Genomic DNA, 22,212 nt, shown 5'->3' on the forward strand with positions numbered 1-22,212 from the left:
TAAAACTGTTACATGGGTCTCCAAATGATCTATAATGATATTTGTAATTTTACACAACTTCTTTTTAAAATGTATAATAGAAGAATTATTACGCAATCATAATTAAATAATCAATTAAATTAATAATTAAATAATCATTAAATGATTAATTATTGATTATTTAATGATTATCTAATTATTGATTTAATTGACTATTTAATTATGATTGCGTAGTAATTCAAATTATAATATAATTATGATATAAATTATGAGATGACATAAAATTACGTTTAACCTTTAATTTAACTCAAATGATATGTATCTAATATAAGTGGTAGTAGCTTTCATTCTATCTCAATATATGTATATAATATTTCGGCATATCCTTCTGTAAAGAATTTTTAAATACATGTATATTTGAATCGAATGGAAAATTTAATTACAAAGAATTAAAGAGATAATAGTACAAAATGAACAAAATTTACTTTAAATAAAAAAATTTTTATGTAAGAAAACTTGGCGCTGGATAAAAAAATAAAACTATTTAAAGTAATGATATATATAAAACAATAACATTAAAGTAATAAGAATACAGTTTCTTGTACATAATATATGTCGTCACATTACTTTATAACATTTATAAATATGTATTTAAAAATTCTTTACAGAAGGATATGCCGGAATATTATGTATACATATATTGAGATAGAATGAAAGCTACGTTAGATACCACTTATGTTAGATACATATTATTTGAGTTAAATTGGATTAAGCGCAACTTTATGATATCATAATTTTGAAAAAGAATTAAAGCTACTATCATTTGGATTTTAGAATAAAAAGACTTCAATGAAAATACAAAGCTATGAATCATTGATTGATTTATATTTTTTAAAAATAATCCATTTAACTACGAGGTAATGGGGTATAACTTGACGCCTCTTTTTTGATATCAAATCTTTTATACAGATGATATACATATTAATTAAGTTAAATGCAATTTTATGATATTATTTTTTTAAAAAGAATTAAAGCTACTATTACTTGGGTTTTAGAATAAAAAAATTTTAATGGAAATAAAAAAATACGAATTATTGATTGATTTACATTTTTTAAAAGCAATTGTAGGGTTGAATTTAATAAGATTGTGATATAACTTAGGTTTAAATAGGATCTTACTATACTTGACATACAAATATACATGTATATTCTTAAATCCTCATGAGCGCGTACTCTAAAGCGATAATGGCCTCTCACTTGATGGATGCAGGTCGGATTGCAGCCGCGACACCCTCCAACGCCCACCCTCCATTGGCAAATATATAAATAATTTTCATGGCGCGGCAAGAAAAACTGCACGAAGCTTGGTTCGAGCCTCCAAATAAGAAAGGAGGGTGTGCCTCACACAAATTTTTATATAACCTTTCGTATAAATCTTTTATATCATATCAGGTTGCCTAACTTTAAGAACAACATTATTTCTTTTGCTTATTTGGAGATACCGATTTCGTAAATGTTTATAAAATTTCTGTATAAAATGAATATTGACATGAATTGACAGCTCTAAACGCCATATTAAAGTAATAAATGAAAGAAATGTAAAGTATTAAATGAATGAAATGTAAGAAAGATTTAAATTTAAAAAAAAAATTTCTTATTTTTGATATGCAGTCCATACAATTAACATGCATTAATGCATATAATTTACGGAAAAAGATTTTCAAATCTATAAAAACAATACAAAAGAAAAATTATTACAAAAAAATATTGCATTTTATCAGTAATAGGCAAATTTATCTTTTAAAAATAGTATAATATAAGGTGACAAGATTTTTACATTAAAAATTCCTTTGATAATGTATATTACAATATTACAATATATCTATGATCTTAAATCTAAAATAAAGGTAATAATAAAATAAATTTTATACTCTATTTCAGATATTGGGTATCACGAATCCTAAAGGCAAGAAACGATATATCGCAGCCGCTTTCCCGAGTGCTTGCGGTAAAACAAATTTGGCTATGATGCAGCCTACTTTACCAGGTTATAAAATTGAATGCGTTGGTGATGATATCGCATGGATGAGATTTGATAATAAAGGAATCTTACGCGCTATTAATCCAGAAAATGGATTTTTCGGAGTTGCTCCCGGTACAAGTTCAGCTACGAATCCCAATGCAATGAACACTATCTTCAAAAATACCATTTTTACTAACGTAGCATCTACTAGCGATGGAGGAGTATATTGGGAAGGAATGGAAAAAGAAGTTGCAGATAATATAAAGGTATAAAACAGTAATTATTAACTCTTAATCAATGAATCATCTACTATATATATATATTATGTCAGCATATTATGTAGAGTGGCAACAGAATTGATACAGAATTAGATATGTATATACAAAGCTATTGATAGAATGCAGAAAAAAATGTAACAGAATTGTTGACAGACTAATTTGTAATATAATCGATCTAGAAAGATTGTAACACTTTTTTAACGATAGTTTTTGGAATCAAAGCGTAAGCATACAATATCCACTTTTGTGTACATTTGGACAATCTATTCAATATTACATATGCTTTAAAGCATTTGATTGATCAATTAAAATAAAGAATTTTACTATTTAATAAATAAAAAATGTTTTGCAGAATTTATATTAATAGAATTTATTAAGTAGATTGCATCCATAGTATAATAAGTGGTTAAGACAACTGTCGAAGTATACATAGAGAGTATATAAAATAAAATAATATTTTTATACATCACAAGAAACTCTTAACAGATATGATTACAATGGTCTTAATACGTACAATGATTACAATGGTCTTAATACGTACAATTTTATTTTATAAATTTTTATATAACTTTAAATTTATAAATACAGAAAGAATATATGAATATTGTATAAATTGTCATAAAAATATATATTAATGAAAATTAATATATTACAATATATTAATATATAGCAATTATAAGGCTAATGAGAATTAGCGCAAACGTAAACAGTGTGCAAATTATAATTTTAACTACATTTGTTAATAGAAAATTCCAAACGTTTCGACTCGCCCGAGTCATCTTCAATAGCGCAAAACTATAGCAAGGATACATTTTTTAATGCAATCGGTGATTCCAACCACAAAAAAAATGATAATATGTCATTGATTAAAAGAAATTATTAATTATTAAGTAAATTTTAAACGTAAGATAGACATTTAGATCATTCATATAAAATAAAAAAGAAAGAATAGTTATAAAGTGGTTGTCATTTCACTCATCAAATGGACACAGAGGATAATGAAAAGAAATTAACCAAAAAAACAACAAATCTCGTTATACAAGCACATCGCAACAAGCGCCATACCAGCTCAAAATAATAACTGAGATCAATGATGATTTTTAAAATTGACAAGATCCAATCAAAATAAAAACAAGTTTACAATTTGCTCAAGACGGAAATATATATATATATATATATATGTGATAAAAATTTAGTATCTGATTGTGAATTTAGGTTATTGTTCTGTCTTTTAATGAAAAGCACTTCCGGAATCAATCGTTTTCATAGATTATGTTCACTATCCAAAATTTTAACATTATCCCATGTAAATTCGTGATCGCACTTTATCCTATGTTCAATAATAACTGAATAGTATTTTCTACTTAGTGTATACTTAATATTTTCTACTTATTTTCTATTTATTTATTTTCCATTTCGTATATTCTATTTTCTACTAATATGATTTTGATGTTCATTCAGTTTCGTTTGTAATTGTCTCATAGTCTGTTCCACATAGCACGTATCGCAATTATTATAGCAGAGCTTGTGCACTACATTTCTTTTCGAATATACTGAGAAAGCATCTTTATGAAATCTCAAACCTCTCAACTTATACTAAAAACGCAAGTTTAGCGTCAAAATCATCATTAATATTTTCGAATTTAATAGAAGTTCTTGGAATAAACGGTAATGTAAACCATTTTGTTTTTCACGAAATATCCAAAGAAGTATTTGAAGTGTTGAAGTATTTCTTGATATATCATCTCGTTTAAAAAGAAATTTTAATCTTGAATGAATATTTTCAAAAATTGAGAGGATAATCATTCATTAACAAGATAGTGATCATTAAATTTAAGTTTTCCTCATGATATTTTGGAGATAATAAGAATTATCCGCTCTATCAATGAATCCAACAATACGTCTTTTTTAAACGTGAGTGTTGAGAATAGAAATTAAGATATCTTCCCGAGAATGTAGGTTTATGAAATCAGTCAAACTCTACAACATTATTAACAATTCTCATAGTCACATCAAGAAAATTCAACTCCTTCCAATCTCCATTGTAAATTGCAGTGTAGGGTGATAAGAGTTAAATTTTTCAAGAACCTTATCAGTTAGAAAGGATGTTAGAAAGGATAGCCATTATAATATCGTCGATATATCTTTGAAAAAAATGATAAAAGTATTCTCAAGAGTTCTCTTTTCTAAATCTCTTAATATTAAATTGACTATGATTGATAATAGAGAATCCAAGGGTGTTCCATTTATTTATAAATTTTATTGTCGAAAGTGAAAAAAGTCGAATTTAGAACAAATAAGACTTCATTGAAGAATTCATCCTTAGGGATGTCACAATTTTTTAAGATGTCCTCTCCAGTGCTTTGCAATACTATTTGCAATACTATTGATAGATCAAGAGGAACATCGAATAAGGAAACGACATCAAGAGAGATTAATATATAGTCATTGGCTACATGCGTGCCAGACAATTTTTTAACAAATTGAAAATTATTCTCAACATGACTCAAAGGTTTTAGGATATTTTTTGAAAAGAGTTTGTTTAAGAAAAAATGCAAAATTATATACAAGGTCTTATATAAAAGTTTATTAGTGAGGAAACATTTATGCGAAGAGGACCTTATTTATATATCTTAGGAAGTACTCCATAAGCTCTGGAGAGAATTCTGTCACTACAAAGAAGATGTTTATATGGATATTATTATAGATGTTATTATTAAGTGTTTCGGATATATAATTAGAATTTTTTCAATTTTTGAGAATGTCTCGCAATTTGTTGGTGATAGTCTTACAAGAGGAGGGCGCGGACTTGGGAACATCGATTTTGAAAAGACTTATATATCTTAAAGTACTCTACTAAAAGAGTACTTGAGCATAAAAAATTAAAATTGAAAATGAAATTAAAAAATTATAAATTTAAGTTAATTAAAAGAAATTAAAAGTTAATTAAAAGAAATTAAAAACAATAAAATAAAAAGCTTAAAATAAAAAAGGTTTAAAAAGTGTAAAATAAAATAAATATAACATAAAAATAAAGACAATCATAAAATAAAATAAAAAGTGAAAAGGATAGGCTTAAAAAAATTTAAGTTAATGAAATTAATTTTAAAAAATTAAAATTGAAAATGAAATTAAAAAATTATAAATTTAAGTTAAAAGAAATTAAAAACAATAAAATAAAAAATTTTAAATAAAAAAGACATTTTTTTGCAGATAAAGAATACGTTCCGTTTCGCGCATAATGCGCATGATGTATCATTTATCCTTATCACTATACATTAAACAAGGATAAATAATGCATTATGCGCATCATGCAAGAAACGGAACGCATTCAAAATGACAATAATGACCGGAATGTATATTAGTACCACACTTAAAAAAAATAATTTTGCTCGATATGTTGGCACTATTGATGTTCGACACAGCCAAACTTAGGATCGAATTGTGTTTCGTTGTGTGTCATTCTGTGTCTCTCTGTGTCATAGATGGAAAACACAGTGTAGACACTGCGTTACACGGTGTCGCCTGTATACATTGTTGGAAAGCACCCATAGTATATAAATTGGGCGCGGTTGCGAACAGAATGAACCGACCGGCAAGAACAGCCACATAGGACAAAAGTCCCTAGTATATACGGTATCACACACATATTAGGTGTACAAAAAAGTTCTGAGCTTTAGATTTCATACAACCGAAATAACAATTTAAATTTTATATATCTTCCCGTCCTTTTGCGGTTTTAAAGCGTTGACATTTGGCCTTCTAAAATGCCATACGGTTTGGCATTTGATGCACATAACCTCAAAAATCAGTAGTGTTCACGATGGCAATAACAAAAGAGCATATTCGATTTTCCATCCACTTCGCGTTTCATCTGAAGAAAAATGCTGCTGAAGCCACTGCAATGATTTGTGCTGCATATGGAGAGAACGCTATAAGTCATACTATATGTAAAAGATGGTATCAAAAATTTCGCCAAGGAGATTTCAGTCTTGAAAATGAACCGTGTGCTGAACGCTCTCAAAAGATTGAAACGGACGAATTGCAAGCACTGCTGGATATAAACTTTGCGCAAAAGAGCTTGCAGAACAGCTTGGCGTTACGCAGCAAACCATTTCCGTATGTTTACGATGGGAAAGGTTCAGAAGGAAGGAAGATGAATTCCGCATGAATTGTCCGAAGACAACAAAAATCGTCGGCGTGACACTGCACTCACTTTGCTTTCAAAGTTTTGGAAAAAAGATTTTCTGCACAAAATCATTCCAAGTGATGAAAAGTGGATTCTTTATGATAACCCTAAATGTAGAAAATCATGGGTTGACCCTGGTCAACCTTCGACATCGATGCCAAAGCCCAATATCCACGCCAAGAAGGTTTTGCTCTGTATCTGGTGGGATTGGAAAGGTGTGTTGTATTACGAGTTGTTACAACCGGGTGAAACAATCACGGCAGACCGCTACCAACAACAATTGACCAATTTGAGCGATGCATTAGAAGAAAAGAGGCCATTTACTGACCAAGGACGTCGTAAAGTGATCTTGCTTCATGACAATGCTCGACCACATGTTGCGAAAGCGACGCGGGACCATATCTTTGCGTTAAGCTGGAAACTTCTCCCGCACACGACGTATAGTCCAGACATGGCGCCTTCCGATTACTACCTATTCCGGTCACTGCAGCATCATTTGGCTGATACACATTTCGTGAGATTTGAAGAGATACGAAAATGCATTGATGACTTTATCGCTTTGAAGCCGGTGAACTTCTATCATCAAGGAATTCGCAAGCTACTCGAAAGATGGCAAAAGGTCGTTGATGCAAAAATATTTCGCGGGGAATATTTTGCTGATTAATATTTTTTTGTTTGTTTTTGAATAAAGATTGAATTTTACAAAAAAAAAGCTCAGAACTTTTTTGTACACCTAATACATGCATACTCAGATCGACCGCGAATCACTCATGCTCACATCTCACCAATACACAACACTTCCTCTTGAGGCGGGGTCGATGATTTGAAGACGATCTCAAATTTCCAAGACCAAGCGCATCCAAACATCGCTGATGTTTTGGCCTCGGCTTTGGTCAACAACCATGTCGCCAGTTGAGACATGTTCCAGTTTCAACTGCTTCTTTTGCTTCACGTACGAGTGGTGTCGCACGTCGATGTGTTTGGTTCTGGCATGAAAAATAGGATTTTCGGCAAGTTATTGGGCTCCCATGTTGTCATTCAGAACCGTTGCGTTAGCTAGACTCACGAATCCTAATTCTTCCAGAAATTCTCGAAGGTACATGGTTTCCTTGGCAGCTTCTGCCAGTCATGTATTCGGCTTCCGTTGATGACAGGACGACTGTTCTCTGTTTCTTGGAATCCCAAGAAATTGTGCCATTTCCCAGGATAAAAGTGTATTCCGTGTACGAATGTTTATTCCTCGAACAACTGGCCCAAACCGCATCGACGTATCCCTTGAGAGATTCCGATCCTAGTTCAAATATCAGCCCCAGTTCAGCTGATCCTTTTAGATAGCACAAGACACGTTTTGCTGCCGTGAATCTAGTGAATTTTTCCGTAACAGGTGTTAAATTGACTCAGTGCACTAATGTGTTATGTCAGGTCTCGTTACAATAGCTAAGTACATAAGTGCACCCATCAATTCTTTAAAAGGCAGCTTCCTCTCCTCGACGTCCGAATCCTGCTCTGATTTCATCAGTTTTACGTTCACATCCATAGGAATGCTGACAGGTTTCGAATCTGTCATTCCAAAACGTTCTAACACATCTCTAATGTATCCCGTTTGGTGCATTGCGATCTTGTTCCCGTCTCGTGCAAATTCAATTCCAAGAGTATTTCGGCTCGCCGAGATCCTTGATCTCGAATTCCTGGGAGATATTCTTTGAATTTAGTAATCTTACCCTTATTCTGTAAGATGATCAGGATGTCGTCCACGTACACGGCGATTAAGATCGTGTCTTCCCCTTATCCTATATAGTACACGCAAGAGTCTGCGTTAGTTGACGTCGCTCCGAACTTCCTCATCATTTCGTCCAATTTTTCATGCCAGCTTCTTCCGGTCTGGCCATATAAGAATTTTTTTAATAGACATTTTTAACATACCTTGTCTCCAGCTTTTAATTCCTGGAGCATCCTTTCTGCTTTGATCCTTATTTCGCTGCAACTCCTTTCCTTGTGGACGATAATTTCCAAGGCTTCCGTTAGATATTTCGGTGTTTCCATAAATATTTCTTCGTCAATCACACCGTTCAGATACGCCGTTGTAACATCCAGCTGCTTGATCGTCATTCCATAGTTCGCTGCGAGAGCTAGCAAACAAATAGAACTCAAGCGAGCTACTGGTGCGAACATTTGATTAAAGTGTATTCCCGGTTGCTGAGCGAAGCCTCGTGCCACAATACGAGCCTTTCTTCTATTCAGTGAGTCGTCTGGTTTATACTTGTTTCTTAAGACCATTCGGCTTCCAATGATCTTTTTATTTCCAAGATGTTCCACAACTAAGCAGTAGACTAATAATAGCCAAGTTTCGTTTTTCAGGATTGACCTCACTTCAGCCATTGCTTGAAGCCAATCCTCGCCATCTGGACCAGATATTGCTTGCTTTGCAGATATTTCCGCTACAAAAGCTTTCTGCAATTTAACATACCTGGCTTCATCCTGTGGTGGATGATATTGTTTCCTCTTCCTCTGAGTCCTGTCAGGATCTTCCGTGGTCTTCCTGGACCTATTCTTTCTTCTTCCGCTGCGCCGTCGTTCTCACCGTTCTCCGCTGCATCTTCGTTCCCATCGATCTCAATTTCTTCTCTCTCGTTCCTTTCACCATCTTCCTCTTCTTCAATGAGAGGAACGTCAATCTGATGATTTTCAGGTGGTTTAATCTCAATGTCGACTGTATGAGAAAGATTTACGTCTTCCTTTCATTCAGAATTTTCTGGAAGAAAATCCTCGTAGCAATTTTCCGAAGGACCTGCTGATGATCTTAAGAACTTGACGCGTAGTTTCAATTTTCTTTTCCTTAGGGATCCATACTCTATACTCTTTGGATTCCGCTGAGTAACCTAGGAAAATTCCTTCCCACGTTCATCAAGCTTTCCCTTTTTAGAGTCTCTGTCCAAAACAAAACTGTCCAAAAACACTGCATCCAAAGTTCCGGATATAATAACTTACATTCGGAGTTCTTCCGGTCCATGCTTCGTACGGCATATGTTCATCTAGGTTCTTAGTCCTAGTTGGACATCTGTTATGAATATAGTTCGCAATTGAAACTGCTTCTGCCTAAAAAGATGAAGGTAATTCTGATTGAATGAGAAGACACCTAGCCTTTCCCAGGAGAGTCCTGTTTTTCCTCTCAGCTGTTTCGTTTTTTCCGGGTTGTAAGTGACGGTAAGTCTTCTTTGAATGCCGTATTTCTTCAAATATTCGTTGAATTCCTTGGAGAGATATCAGTTCCATTGTTAGATTGTAAATACTTGATTTGTCTTCCCTTCTGATTTTCTATAAGTGCTTTAAAATCTTTGAAAGTTTCAAAGGCTTCGCTTTTTTTTCTGAGGTTTCTGAGGTGAATGTCCAGAATTTCAGTTTTTCTTTCCGATTTCTTTGGAAAATGGATTCTCGTCATTTTCCCGCGAAGGCAAATTTCACATTCCAATTTGCTTTCACTTTTTTCGAGATCTGCCCAGCACTGTTTTATTTCGATTCACCTTGTAGAGATCCTGTGCGTTTAAATGTCCTAGGCGACGGTGCCATGCTTTTATATTTTCCGATGGCTTTTCCGCGTCGCGCGACGTTTCCGAACTTTTTTACACGATTCCTGCTTAATTTCGCGTACATCGTAAGTATCTCCGGCGCTTTATTATTTCCATCACTGCCAGTAACGGTGGCGCGAGATTTGGTGAATAACTTCGCAGCCTTTATCTGTTATCTTCGCGACAGACAAGTTCGGGAACATATAGCACATCAGGGCCGTATAGTACGTTCGTTAGATTGACGTTTTTCACTTTCCCGTCAATTTTCGTATTAAATAAGATCGTTCCCTTCGCTGCGATTTCAGTAGAGTCGCTACTCGCTAAGTTCAGTCTTCCGCATTTCGAATCGTCTATTTCCACGAACTCGCGTATTTCGTTGCACAAATGCGACGTTGCGCCGCTATCGACGCACTACTTCCGGCCGCACGTGTCATTTTCCGCGCGTAGAGCCTCGTGCGCATCCGCGAAACATTCCACTGCACATAGAATTACATCTTCGACATTCTTCGCCGATGGTTGGCTATTTTCGCGTTTATTCTTACAATCGGCGATTTCCTATGGCACCTATGGCACCGAAATTTGAACTCTTCTTTGCTAGCACTACTCTCGTATTTCCCGTCTTCCCCTTGTTCTGATTTCGGCGTTTCGCAATCATCGCGTTTTGAATCGCACCGCGAACATCGTTTTAACGAATGTCACTTTCCGACCACCTTTACCCGAAGTGTTTCTGGTGTTGGTAAATCGTCCCGTGATTCGATTGCGCACTGTTACGTGCCGAAACTCGGGATTTGAAAACTATTATTTTTTTGTTCCCCTTTGTCGAACAAATTTTAAGTATCGCGTTATTTAAGTAATTCAGGATATCTCTTCCTTTTTTTCCTCTTCCGACACACTTCTTCACTTTCATTTTAGTCCTGTCCAAACAACTCATAACACATCATCACGTTTCCCAAAATTCTCATGTAGTTTTCCCTTTTAGAAAACCGTCCCAACTGTTATATTCTTGCATCAAAACGCGTCGCGTTATTGGTTATTACGTCAGCAAAATACCGCCTACCTCGTCTTGGACGAAGATCCTTCCTGAACACAAGAGTAGTTCTCGTCAAAAACTCGAAGGAAAAACATCGCAATCTCGTCAAGTGTGCAAGAAATAAAATTCAACTTTACAACAATCCTATGAATTCTCTGAATTCTTAATTCCTGTACACATTATGTCGCGACTCGCACGTAACAACTGGTGGCAGCGGTACCGAACCATTTAAGAAGGTTGAAGCATCTACCAACATCTCTGTTTTGCCAACAAGACTGAGTCAACGAAACAAAACACGAAGGAAGAGAACACAGTCAATCAAGATTAAAATCGAGAAAACTTCGCAATTTAGTAGAAGATTAAAGTCTGATTGACGATTATTGTTCCCACTTGACGAAGGCGACAATAGGCACGATTATTCCTTATAATTGTACGATTTGGCTATCTATAGTCCGATGAAACCCTGGTGAATTGTGGCATAAAAGCAAAAAAAAAAAATCACTTGAGGTAAAAGGCATTAAGGAGCCAATACGTCGCAGACGGAAACCCCGCAGTGGACACGGAAAAGGACCACGAGACATCCCGGAACGAAAGCAAATATCCTTTCGAGACAACGCCGACGGCAATGACGAGACTCCGTAGACAACCGACACGTAAAAAGACTTCATTGAACGACGGCATCCTGAACAACCTCATCGAACGACGAGATTTTGCATTAGCGACGAATATTTCCCGGACAACCACGTGTTACGTTCTGCTGTTACTGTAAGTCTTACGAAGTCATATGAGTTATAGAAATTCCAAAGCGCACTATAATACAAATAATTCCGAAAGTAGCTCTATAAATAATAGTTTCGAGTCCGATATATCTTTGAAAGAAAAACCGACAATTACGAACGATCGAGCGTCATCACTAGTACACATTATGGATGAACCATATCCGTGACCAACAAAGTCGAAGATCTTCTACTTCGACAAGCAATAGTTATTTTTCTGTTCGTCATAACTTATCACTCTTGCCGGTCTTTAATGGTACGAATGCTCCGGTACATCAATTCATATCTGACTTTAAAGGAGTCCTCGAATTAACTGAACTGAAGAAGAAAGATTATTTTTCTTTAGAGCTGTTTTATAAACTAAATTAACAGGAGACGCTGCGTTAATTAGGTCAATATATACCATAACGAATCCCGACGAATTATGTAGCGCGTTAGAAAAAGAATTCGGTAATTTCAAATCTTTTGATAATTGGGAATTGGAAATAAATAATCTCAGACAGCATAGGAATGAATCCTTGGAGGAATACATTAATAAAGTAAGAAAATTAAATTCTGAAATGATTGTCGCGATTTCTAACTACCCTGATCCGATGGCAAGAACAGAACTAAAAGTATTTGCTACTAATAAATTAATAGATCATTTTATAGGTGGATTGCATAGACATATAGGGCAACATCTTTTAGTGCAAAAATTTAATACTTTAGAAGACGCGATAGAAAGTACTGTTAGATTTGTTAGAAAATCTCAATATCATACAGACAGACTTAAATTTAATAATCACAATCAATCAAATTATGTAACTTGCAATTATTGTAAAAAGATCGGTCATTCCGAAAACGAATGCAGGAAAAAATATTTTAATATGCAAAACCGAAATACAAACTCAAATTTTCCACACAATAACTATCGCTATAATAATCGCGAATTTAATACTGTGCAAAACTTTGACAATAATTCAAGACCCAGATTTAATAATAATAATAGTAATACACAAACTAATAGTTATCAAGAAAATAATAGACGAAATTATAATAATCGAAATAACCCTATCAACTCATTAAATAATTATCACTATAATGGCAATCAATCTAATAATCGCATTTAAACTACCAAGGCCAAGCGAAGAGCGCGCAACGCTTAAGCCAATCAACGAGTCGTGCGAATCCAATCCACATAATAGAAACAACGCAAGAACATACACAATCCGAACAACCTCCCGAAATCTTATCACTATCCCCTTCAAAGAGCTCACAAATCCATCAGATCAATTCTTGTTAGATACGGGCGCTGATATTAATATTATTAAAGCAAGCTCTTTACTTCGCGACACGTTAGTATATCAGGATAACAAAGTTGAAATTCAAGGAATAACAGAAGAAAAGCAACAAACACTCTTGGGACAGTATACTTAAAGTCGGAAAACGGAGTTCATGAATTTCACGTAGTACCTAGCAAATTTCCATTAAAAGAACAGGGAATTATAGGGTCAACCTTTTTACGGCAGGAAAATGCAAAAATAGATTTTGAAAAGCGAATCGTTACAATCAGAAATAATAAAATATATCCATTAGAATTTAGTAATATAGTAACCCTACCAGCTAGAAGCATGTGTTTATGCACAATTAAAACAAAACAAAATAATATCAAAAACGGATTAATAAATCAACAAGAAATTTTGCGTGATGTTTTCCTTATAAATAATATTGTAAAAGTAACTAATAATGAAACTCGTACGTATGTAATTAATACAACGGAAGAAGAAATTAACATCGAGATACCCGCAATTAATGTAGAGCTAGTGTTAATCGACACGAGCCCGAGGGACAGCCCTACATACTCTATAGATTCGGTTATCTCAAATAATTTAACGGATAGATTGAAAATATTGAAAGAAAATTTACGACTAGAACATTTAAATAAAGAAGAAAAGCTCTCTATACTACCAGTTATCGAAAATTATAATGATATATTTTATTTACCGGGAGATAAACTAAAAGGTACAAATAGAATTACACATTTTATTTCCACCACAGATGACACTCCGATAGTTGTAAAACAATACAGATACCCTCCTGTTCATAAAGAGGAAATAAAACAACAAGTAAATAAACTGCTTGATCAAGATATTATTCAGCTTTCACTTTCTCCGTTTAATTCTTCGTTATGGGTAGTACCGAAAAAACCCGACGCTGATGGTAACAAAAGATGGAGATTGGTAATAGATTTTCGTAAACTAAACAAAAAAACAGTCGGGGACGCATACCCTTTGCCAAACATAGCGGACATTCTTGACCAACTAGGTAAAGCCAGATACTTCTCATGTTTCGACTTAGCTTCGGGTTTTCACCAAATTCCTATGAATCCACAAGACTCAATTAAAACCGCTTTCAGTATACCTAATGGTCATTATGAATATAAAAAAATGCCCTTCGGTTTAAAGATTGCTCCCGCGACATTCCAAAGACTAATGGACAACGTTTTAATGGGTTTACAAGGAAACATTTGTTTTGTTTATTTAGACGATATTGTCATTTATGCGGAATCATTGAAAGAGCATACTGAAAAACTTATTCAACTCTTTAAACGATTAAGAGAAGTCGGTCTTAGTCTACAACCGGACAAGTGCGAATTCTTCAAAAAGGAATTGCTTTATCTAGGTCATACGATTTCTGAAAACGGCGTGAAACCTAATCCAGAAAAAATAAAAGCGGTAAAAGAATATCCCGTCCCGAAAAACAATAAAGAACTCAGACAGTTTTTAGGCCTTGTAGGATATTATCGACGTTTCATAAAAAATTTTAGTGCAATTACCCAACCTTTTACAGCACTTTTTAGGAAAAATATACCATTCAAATGGGAAATGCAACAACAAATAAATTTCGAAAAAATCAAAGAATTACTGTTGAACGAATCTATATTACAATACCCGGATTTTAATAAGGAATTCATATTAACTACAGACGCGAGCGACAAAGGAATTGGCGCGAAGGAATTGGCTATCACAGGGTAAAGTTGGATACGATCTTCCTATTGTTTACGCTTCCCGGACACTTAACAAAACAGAACGTAATTACGATACCACAGAAAAAGAACTTTTAGCCATCGTGTGGGCTACAAAACACTTTCGACCATATTTGTACGGCAAAAAGTTTAAAATAATAACCGATCATAAACTATTGATTTGGCTTTTTAACGTTAAAGATCCATCGTCGCGTTTAATGCGGTGGAGATTAAAATTAGAAGAATATGACTACGAAATTTTATACAAAGAAGGAAAACAAAACACTAATGCAGACGCTTTTTCTCGAATACCGCAAATATCAGCCTTACAAAGTAAAGCTTTGAGTAGCAATCACATAAATCCTAGTTATAGTTTATTTCTACAACATGCATTAAATGATTCATTATGGAAGACAAATAATATAATTCCTCAGACTTCAGGCAACATAAAAGGATTATTAGTAAAAGAAGCGATCCCTTCCCCAAAAATTAAAATTACACTATCAAAAATTGACGGAAACAAAGCGAAAAATATAACACTAACACTAGGAGATATTAACGTAATAAAAAAGAAACGCTCAACCGAGATACATCTTATTACACGAGAAAATGAACAGGCACTTGTAAATCTAGAAATTATATTCGAGTGTTTAATTAAATTAAAAGAATATGCTATCTCAAATAATCAAACGATAATATCAATAGTTCCGATAGGAGATATTACAAATAAAGCAAGAATCACTCAAATGAGTAAATATATATTTAAAGACACATCAATTAAAGCATTTTTATTAGAATCCGTACCTAAAGAAATTACTGATCCGAATACAAAACAAGATATACTCAAAGAATTACACAATTCAAAAATCGGTGGTCATAAAGGCGTCACGAAAACATTAAAACGAATTCAACAATATTACTCATGGGATGATATGAAACAAGACGTGAAAAAATATATAAAAGCTTGTCACGATTGCCAAAAACGAAAATTAGTCCGCGAAAAGACGAAAGCTCCTATGTTAATTACAGACAAGCGAGGCATTTCAAAAAGTTGCGATAGATATTGTAGGACCCCTATCGGAAACAGAAACTGGGAATAAATATATATTGACGACGCAGGATCAGTTGACAAAGTTTTGCACAGCCTATCCATTATCAGATACTAACAGTACAACGATAGCTAATATAATAATTAATAAATTTATTTATACTTTTGGTTCACCTGCAGAATTGTTGTCCGATCAAGGTAGTAACATATCCGGAGAAATAATGAAAGAAGTTAGCAGAATTTTTAAAATAAAACAAATCAAAACTAGCGTTTATCATCCATAATCAAATGGATCATTGGAACGTTCTCATCATGTATTAGCCGAATACTTAAAACCTTATATTAATGAGCATCAGAATAATTGGGATTCGTTTCTAGATGCCGCAATGTTCTCATAATAATACCTCGTATCATGAAAGTATAAAGATATCTCCTTATGAATTAATATTTGGTCGCAAACCACGGTTACCTTCGACTTGTTGAGCCACGACAAGGAATAACACATAGAGAATTTCTCGTAGATTTAGTTGAGAGACTAACTTATTTGAAAAAACACGCAGCGGAAAATCTCCAAAAAGCTAAAGAATCGGCTAAACAATATTATGACAAACGCGTAAAATCTTTAATACTAGATCCTGGAGACTATGTTTACGTACTCCACGAGACAGTTAGAACAGGCAGACAAAAAATTAACGGATCAGTACGATGGTCCATTCGAAGTTTTGCATCGAATAAACGATGTTAATTATGAAATTAAAAGAGGTAGACGTAATCAAATCTTACATGTCAATAAATTGAAACGCGCATATTTCTTTTTGTAGGATAATAAGGATGGTTAATTCGGAAACAAACCTCTTCGTTAATCAACCGCTAGAGAAATTAGCAGGGATTTATTTCGAAAATTTAGGAGAACTACATATTTTTAGAGACCATTGGAAATTTGTAAATTATGTAAACGTTGCGCCGTTAGAAGAAAAAAAAGAAATATTAAAATTTTATACTAATAAGATAGATCTTTTGTGTTACATTACATATAACTTCGGGCGTGGTACAACATGTTCGGGAGCGCAAGAATTACAGCGCTTAAAACGTAAGATAGCAAGTTTAAAAATTAATAGAGAAACCATTAACGATTTAATAGGACGAGCCGATGACGTAAACAAATTCAAGTGCAGATCCGAACGAGGAGTTTTTGATTTTGTTGGTCAAATAGCGAAAATTCTTTTTGGTACACTAGATTCATCCGATGCAGATTATTATAATGAACAAATAGATCTCGTATATAATAACTCACGACAACTAACAAATCTATATAAAAAACAAATAAGTATTATTCAGTCTGCTATTGGTAATTTTTCAAATGCTTTTACGGCAAGCAAACAAAAATTTAAAGAAGTAGATTTTAACTTAAATACTCTTAATAAAGAAATTTTTAAGAACACGAAAACGTTATCGGATGTACAGATAAATACCAAAATTAATTCATATCTTATGGAGTGTTCGGAAATGATGCTTGAATACGAATTAGAATTAGGAGTATTAACAGATGCCATATTACTAGCACGTCGAGGTTTGATTCATCCAAAAATATTCACATCAAAAGAATTGTTCAATAATTTAAAAGCGACTCGATATGCGTTAGATGATAAGCGATTGCCTGTAGCCTTGGAACCTAACAAATTTACTAATCTAATAGATGTTAGCGACGTAAACGTATTTTATAAAAATCATTGATTAATTTATGTAATAGAAATGCCGTTAATCGAACAAAAAGATTTCACCTTATATCACACAATCCCACTACCAATCAAGCAGGGCGAAAGGAGTATTTATGCGTTCATAAATCCAATTTATACTTACCTAGGTATTAGATCCGATAAACAACTGTATACTCATCTAACGGAGCATGATGTATCTAAATGTAAAAGAATTAATAACGTGATGATTTGCAAACAAACGGATTTATTATATCAAATTTCGGCGATTCATAACTGTGAATCTGAATCTATCTTATTAAGATCAGCTAGATTACAAAGCATACTAAAAGAATGCGATATCCGAGTAATGAGAATTCACAACACAGTTTGGTATCAATTAAAAACTACAAACTTATGGCTGTACACTGCTCCTCGTAATGAAACTCTTCATATTTTGTGCGAAGATAACAAACCACGACAAATCCAATTATTCTCTACCGGACTTATTAAATTATCGGCGAATTGCGATGCTATTTCAGATAATGCTCTGTTACGAAGTCGGAAAACGGGAATTATTAATACCATTGAAAAAGACTTCATACCTAATGTTAAACTTAATACGAGCAAATTATGCGAAGACCTTAAGAAACATAATGTAAACATTTTAGATCTCCCTTTATTAAATATTAGTAAAACTCCTAATTTAAACGTCCATTTATTAAAGACAGCGAGCACCGCTTTAGACGAAATTTATAGAGAAGCGGAGGAATTAGGTAAACATCATCGAACAGAAACGTTTTATCGAAAGGTAACTAGTTGGTTTTATTATATATTATATACCATTGTCGGTCTAGTTATTTTGTATATAATAGGGAAATGTTCATTAATAAGCAAAATCATTCACATTATTAAAGTCTGTTGCGTACCAAAAGAAGGTTGTACTCAATATTTCTACAAATGTTTCAATAATAATGTTAACACCCACCAAGATGAATGAAAAAATTAGATCGGATTTTGCTTTGCTGTCGGCGTTATTCCACTCCAGCACTGCAGCATCCGTTGCGGTGCCTGGCGGCTTCGGGATTCCGCCGTTCACATAGCCCCACGCATCGTTTTTAATAATGCTTCAATTTGCCATGTATCAAAGTTTTCTTTATTTAAGGTTTCGATTCGCGAAAAATTAGGTGCACTCATTTTGCTTGGATTCCACTAAATGACGTGCCACGTTAATATAACCTCAAAAACCTTTGTTCGTATAATTTCATGTGTTCTTGCAACACTAATTCCAGGCATTAATTCCTGGGCTCATAACCTGTGAGCAAGAATGCTATGGAATTGAACGGAACACAATAATGCACGAGCATCACAATTAAGCAACTTATATGCAGATAATCCAGATACACATATAGTACATATAGTAACTGGGCGCGGTTGTGAACAGAGTGAGCTAACCGGCAAGAACAGCCACATAGGACAAAAGTCCCTAGTATACACGGTGTCACACACACACACACATGCATACGCAAATCGACCGCAAATCGGCCGATACGAATCACTCATGCTCATGTCTCACCAATACACAACAAATTTTATTTTTAATTTTAATTTTTTAAATTTCATTAACTTTAATTTTCTTAAGCCTAACCTTTTTATTTTTAATTTTTAAAAAATTTTCTAATTTTTTAATTTTGTATTTTAATTTGTCAGACTAACTTTTGGCAGCAGTTGAGTCTTTTTTTTAAACCATTTTTTATTTGTTTTTTATATTTTTTTAACTTAAAATTATAATTTTTTAATTTTATTTTTAATTTTTTTATTTTAAACTTTTTATTTTTAACTTAAATTTATAATTTTCTAATTTTATTTTTAATTTTAATTCTTTTTTATTTTATTAACTTTAATTTTCTTAAGCCTATCCTTTTTATTTTTAATTTTTTAATAATTTTAATTCTTTAATTTTGTGTTTTAATTTGTTAGACTAACATTTGGCAGCAGTTGGGAGTCTTTTTTTTTTAAAAAACATTTTTTATTTAATTGTTTTTTACACTGTTTTAACTTAAATTTATAATTTTTTAATTTTATTTTTAATTTTAAACTTTTTTATTTTACATTTTAATGTCTTTTAACTTAAATTTGTAATTTTTTAATTTTATTTTTATTTTTATTTAATTTCATTAAATTTAATTTTTTTAAGCCCATCCTTTTGATTTTTTTATTTATTATTTTTTTTGTTTCTTTAATTCTTTTTTAATGTAATTTTGCTTTTAAATTGATTTCTAATTGTTTTAAATTAATTTTTTTATTTAATTATTTTTTTAATTTTTATTTTCCAAGGTTTCAAGTTTTTTAATTATTATTTTTTTAATTTCATTGACTTTAATTTTCTTAAACCTATCTTTTTCATTTTTTATTTTTTAATAACCTTAATTCTTTTATTTTGAGTTTTAATTTATTAGACTAACTTTTGGCAGCAGTTGGGAGTCTTTTTTTTCTAAAAAAACATTTTTTATAAATTAATTTTTTATTTAATTATTTTTTAATTTTTATTTTTCAAGTTTTAAAGTTTTTATTTAAACTTTATTTAATTTTAATTTTTCAAGGTTTCTATTTTATATTCTTTAAATACTTTTATATCAATTAATTATTTTATTATTATTATATACAGAAATATTTTACAACTATGTAATACAATCTGTATTAGATCTAACTTACTTATCCGACTAGACAGTAGACGGGAGTATATTTTTTTTTAATATTTGTTTTTTTTTTATATTTTTATAAAATTTTTATTAATTTCTCTTTTACTGCACTTAGAAGTTTTTTAATTATTAATTAGTTTCTAAATTATTTATTTATTTTAAATTCTTTTAATTTCTTTTAAAAGCAACACACACACACACACACACACACACGCGCGCGCGCGCGCGTGTGTGTGTGTGTGTATATATATATATATTCATACTATGCATAAATATGTTTTGTAACATATAAAAAGTTGAAAATAATAAATAATATAAGAGATATATAATCTAAATTTTTTATAATAAGATAAATTTTCTTCTGTAAATATTTGACGTTTTTATTAATGTATGTTTCACAAAAAAAATATTGCAGTAATTTTGTATATAAATTTAGATTAATAATGTGTGCGCGCGCGCGTTAGGTGTGTACGTGTGTAGTACGTGTGTAGTACGTGTGTGTGTGTGTGTGTGTGTGTGTGGTGTGTGTGTGTGTGTGTGTGTGGTGTGTGTGTGTGTGTGTGTGTGTGTGGTGTGTGTGTGTGTGTGTGTGTGTGTGTGTGTGTGTGTGTGTGTGTGTGTGTGTGTGTGTGTGTGTGTGTGTGTGTGTGCATGTGATTTATCTGATATGAATCTTTCAATATTCAAATGTCCAATCAGAGAAAAGTATCTAGTCTCTTATTTTTCGTCGCTTAGAATTATTTGAAATAATTGAAAATAAGTACATTCAGCGGAACAAAGTGATCAGTATATGTCAATGATTATTGGTCTTTAGCTAGTGCCATTCTACAATAAGCCATAAAATGATAGATCATCAGAAAATAAGAATTAACTAATCATAGTGGAATATTCTTATTATATTCAATCTGTGATTGGTCAATTTTTATTTTCTAATTTATGATCTATTGCGTGACATATGATTTAATAATAAAGGACTTAATAATTATTAATAATAATAAAAATCACAATAGTAGTTCTTAATTAATAAATTTATTAATTGTCCTTTCCTTATTTATATTACATTTTGAATATCGCGAGAAAAATGCTAATTGGCTGATATATTAATATGGCCGGCTATTTGCTCCACCATTCTCATTGGTTAAACATTTTCATGCACAACAGTACACCTTGGCTGAATTCCATAAAGCACATATGCGCATATTTATTTATAGTTCATGTCACGTATATTATAATAAAATACGCTTTATCCTTGCGCGGAATCCTCGTTTCTTTACACCATATCTGATACGGCTTTAACAGCTATAACATTGCTTATAAGCACTGCCTATAAGCAGATAAAGCGATAAACTTAGTCGATAATGCCCGATTCCACCAATGTAGATTAACTTTAATCTCGGTTCAACTTACTCTTCATCTTTTTATTCTAATTCTAAGAATTATAAATCTTTTATTATGCCATGCGTTTCACGTGTGATGAGCTTTATAATTGTAAATCATTGTAAATCACTAAAATTCCCTACCTGGATGCATATCATTGGTTAATCAAATTAGTACGTCACCACTGAATAGCCAATGAAATACCGCATGAAATACTAACCTTTTTTAACTTTTTATTAATACGATAATAAATGATAATTATATCGCATAAACCATCCTTGATTAATAAGAAAGTCATGTGCGAAAGTTGATATCAATCTGTATTATAGTTACTGAGAACTAAGGTAACAAAGGTTTGGCTTTGGGTAAAACGCATATTCCCTCCTCTTTTTGCCAACCTTCGGTTGGCAAAAGTCGAGAGTAAAAAGGATAGGATGCATAGGATAGGATATTCATTTATTTTCGAGAAAAATCAGTTTAAAGTTTATAGCGTTTCTTATATACCGGCCGCGTTAAGCTCATTGTCGCCGAGATCGGATAACTCGG

At 32.6% G+C, this 22,212-nt stretch overlaps 1 protein-coding gene across 4 annotated transcripts in view; it reads left to right on the forward strand.

The window, feature by feature from the left end:
* LOC105426301 (phosphoenolpyruvate carboxykinase [GTP]) overlaps positions 1-22,212 on the forward strand; it is a 138,686-nt gene that overhangs the window by 69,695 nt on the left and 46,779 nt on the right. For all 4 annotated transcript variants that reach the window (XM_089074225.1, XM_089074223.1, XM_089074224.1 and 1 more), the window contains one exon: positions 1,921-2,268. In XM_089074225.1, the coding sequence (XP_088930351.1) occupies positions 1,921-2,268 (348 nt within the window). The remainder of the gene's footprint in view (positions 1-1,920; positions 2,269-22,212) is intronic.

This window comes from Pogonomyrmex barbatus, unplaced genomic scaffold (genome assembly GCF_055798465.1).
Source record: "Pogonomyrmex barbatus isolate J1 unplaced genomic scaffold, ASM5579846v1 scaffold17, whole genome shotgun sequence".
NCBI classification, from domain to species: domain Eukaryota; kingdom Metazoa; phylum Arthropoda; class Insecta; order Hymenoptera; family Formicidae; genus Pogonomyrmex; species Pogonomyrmex barbatus.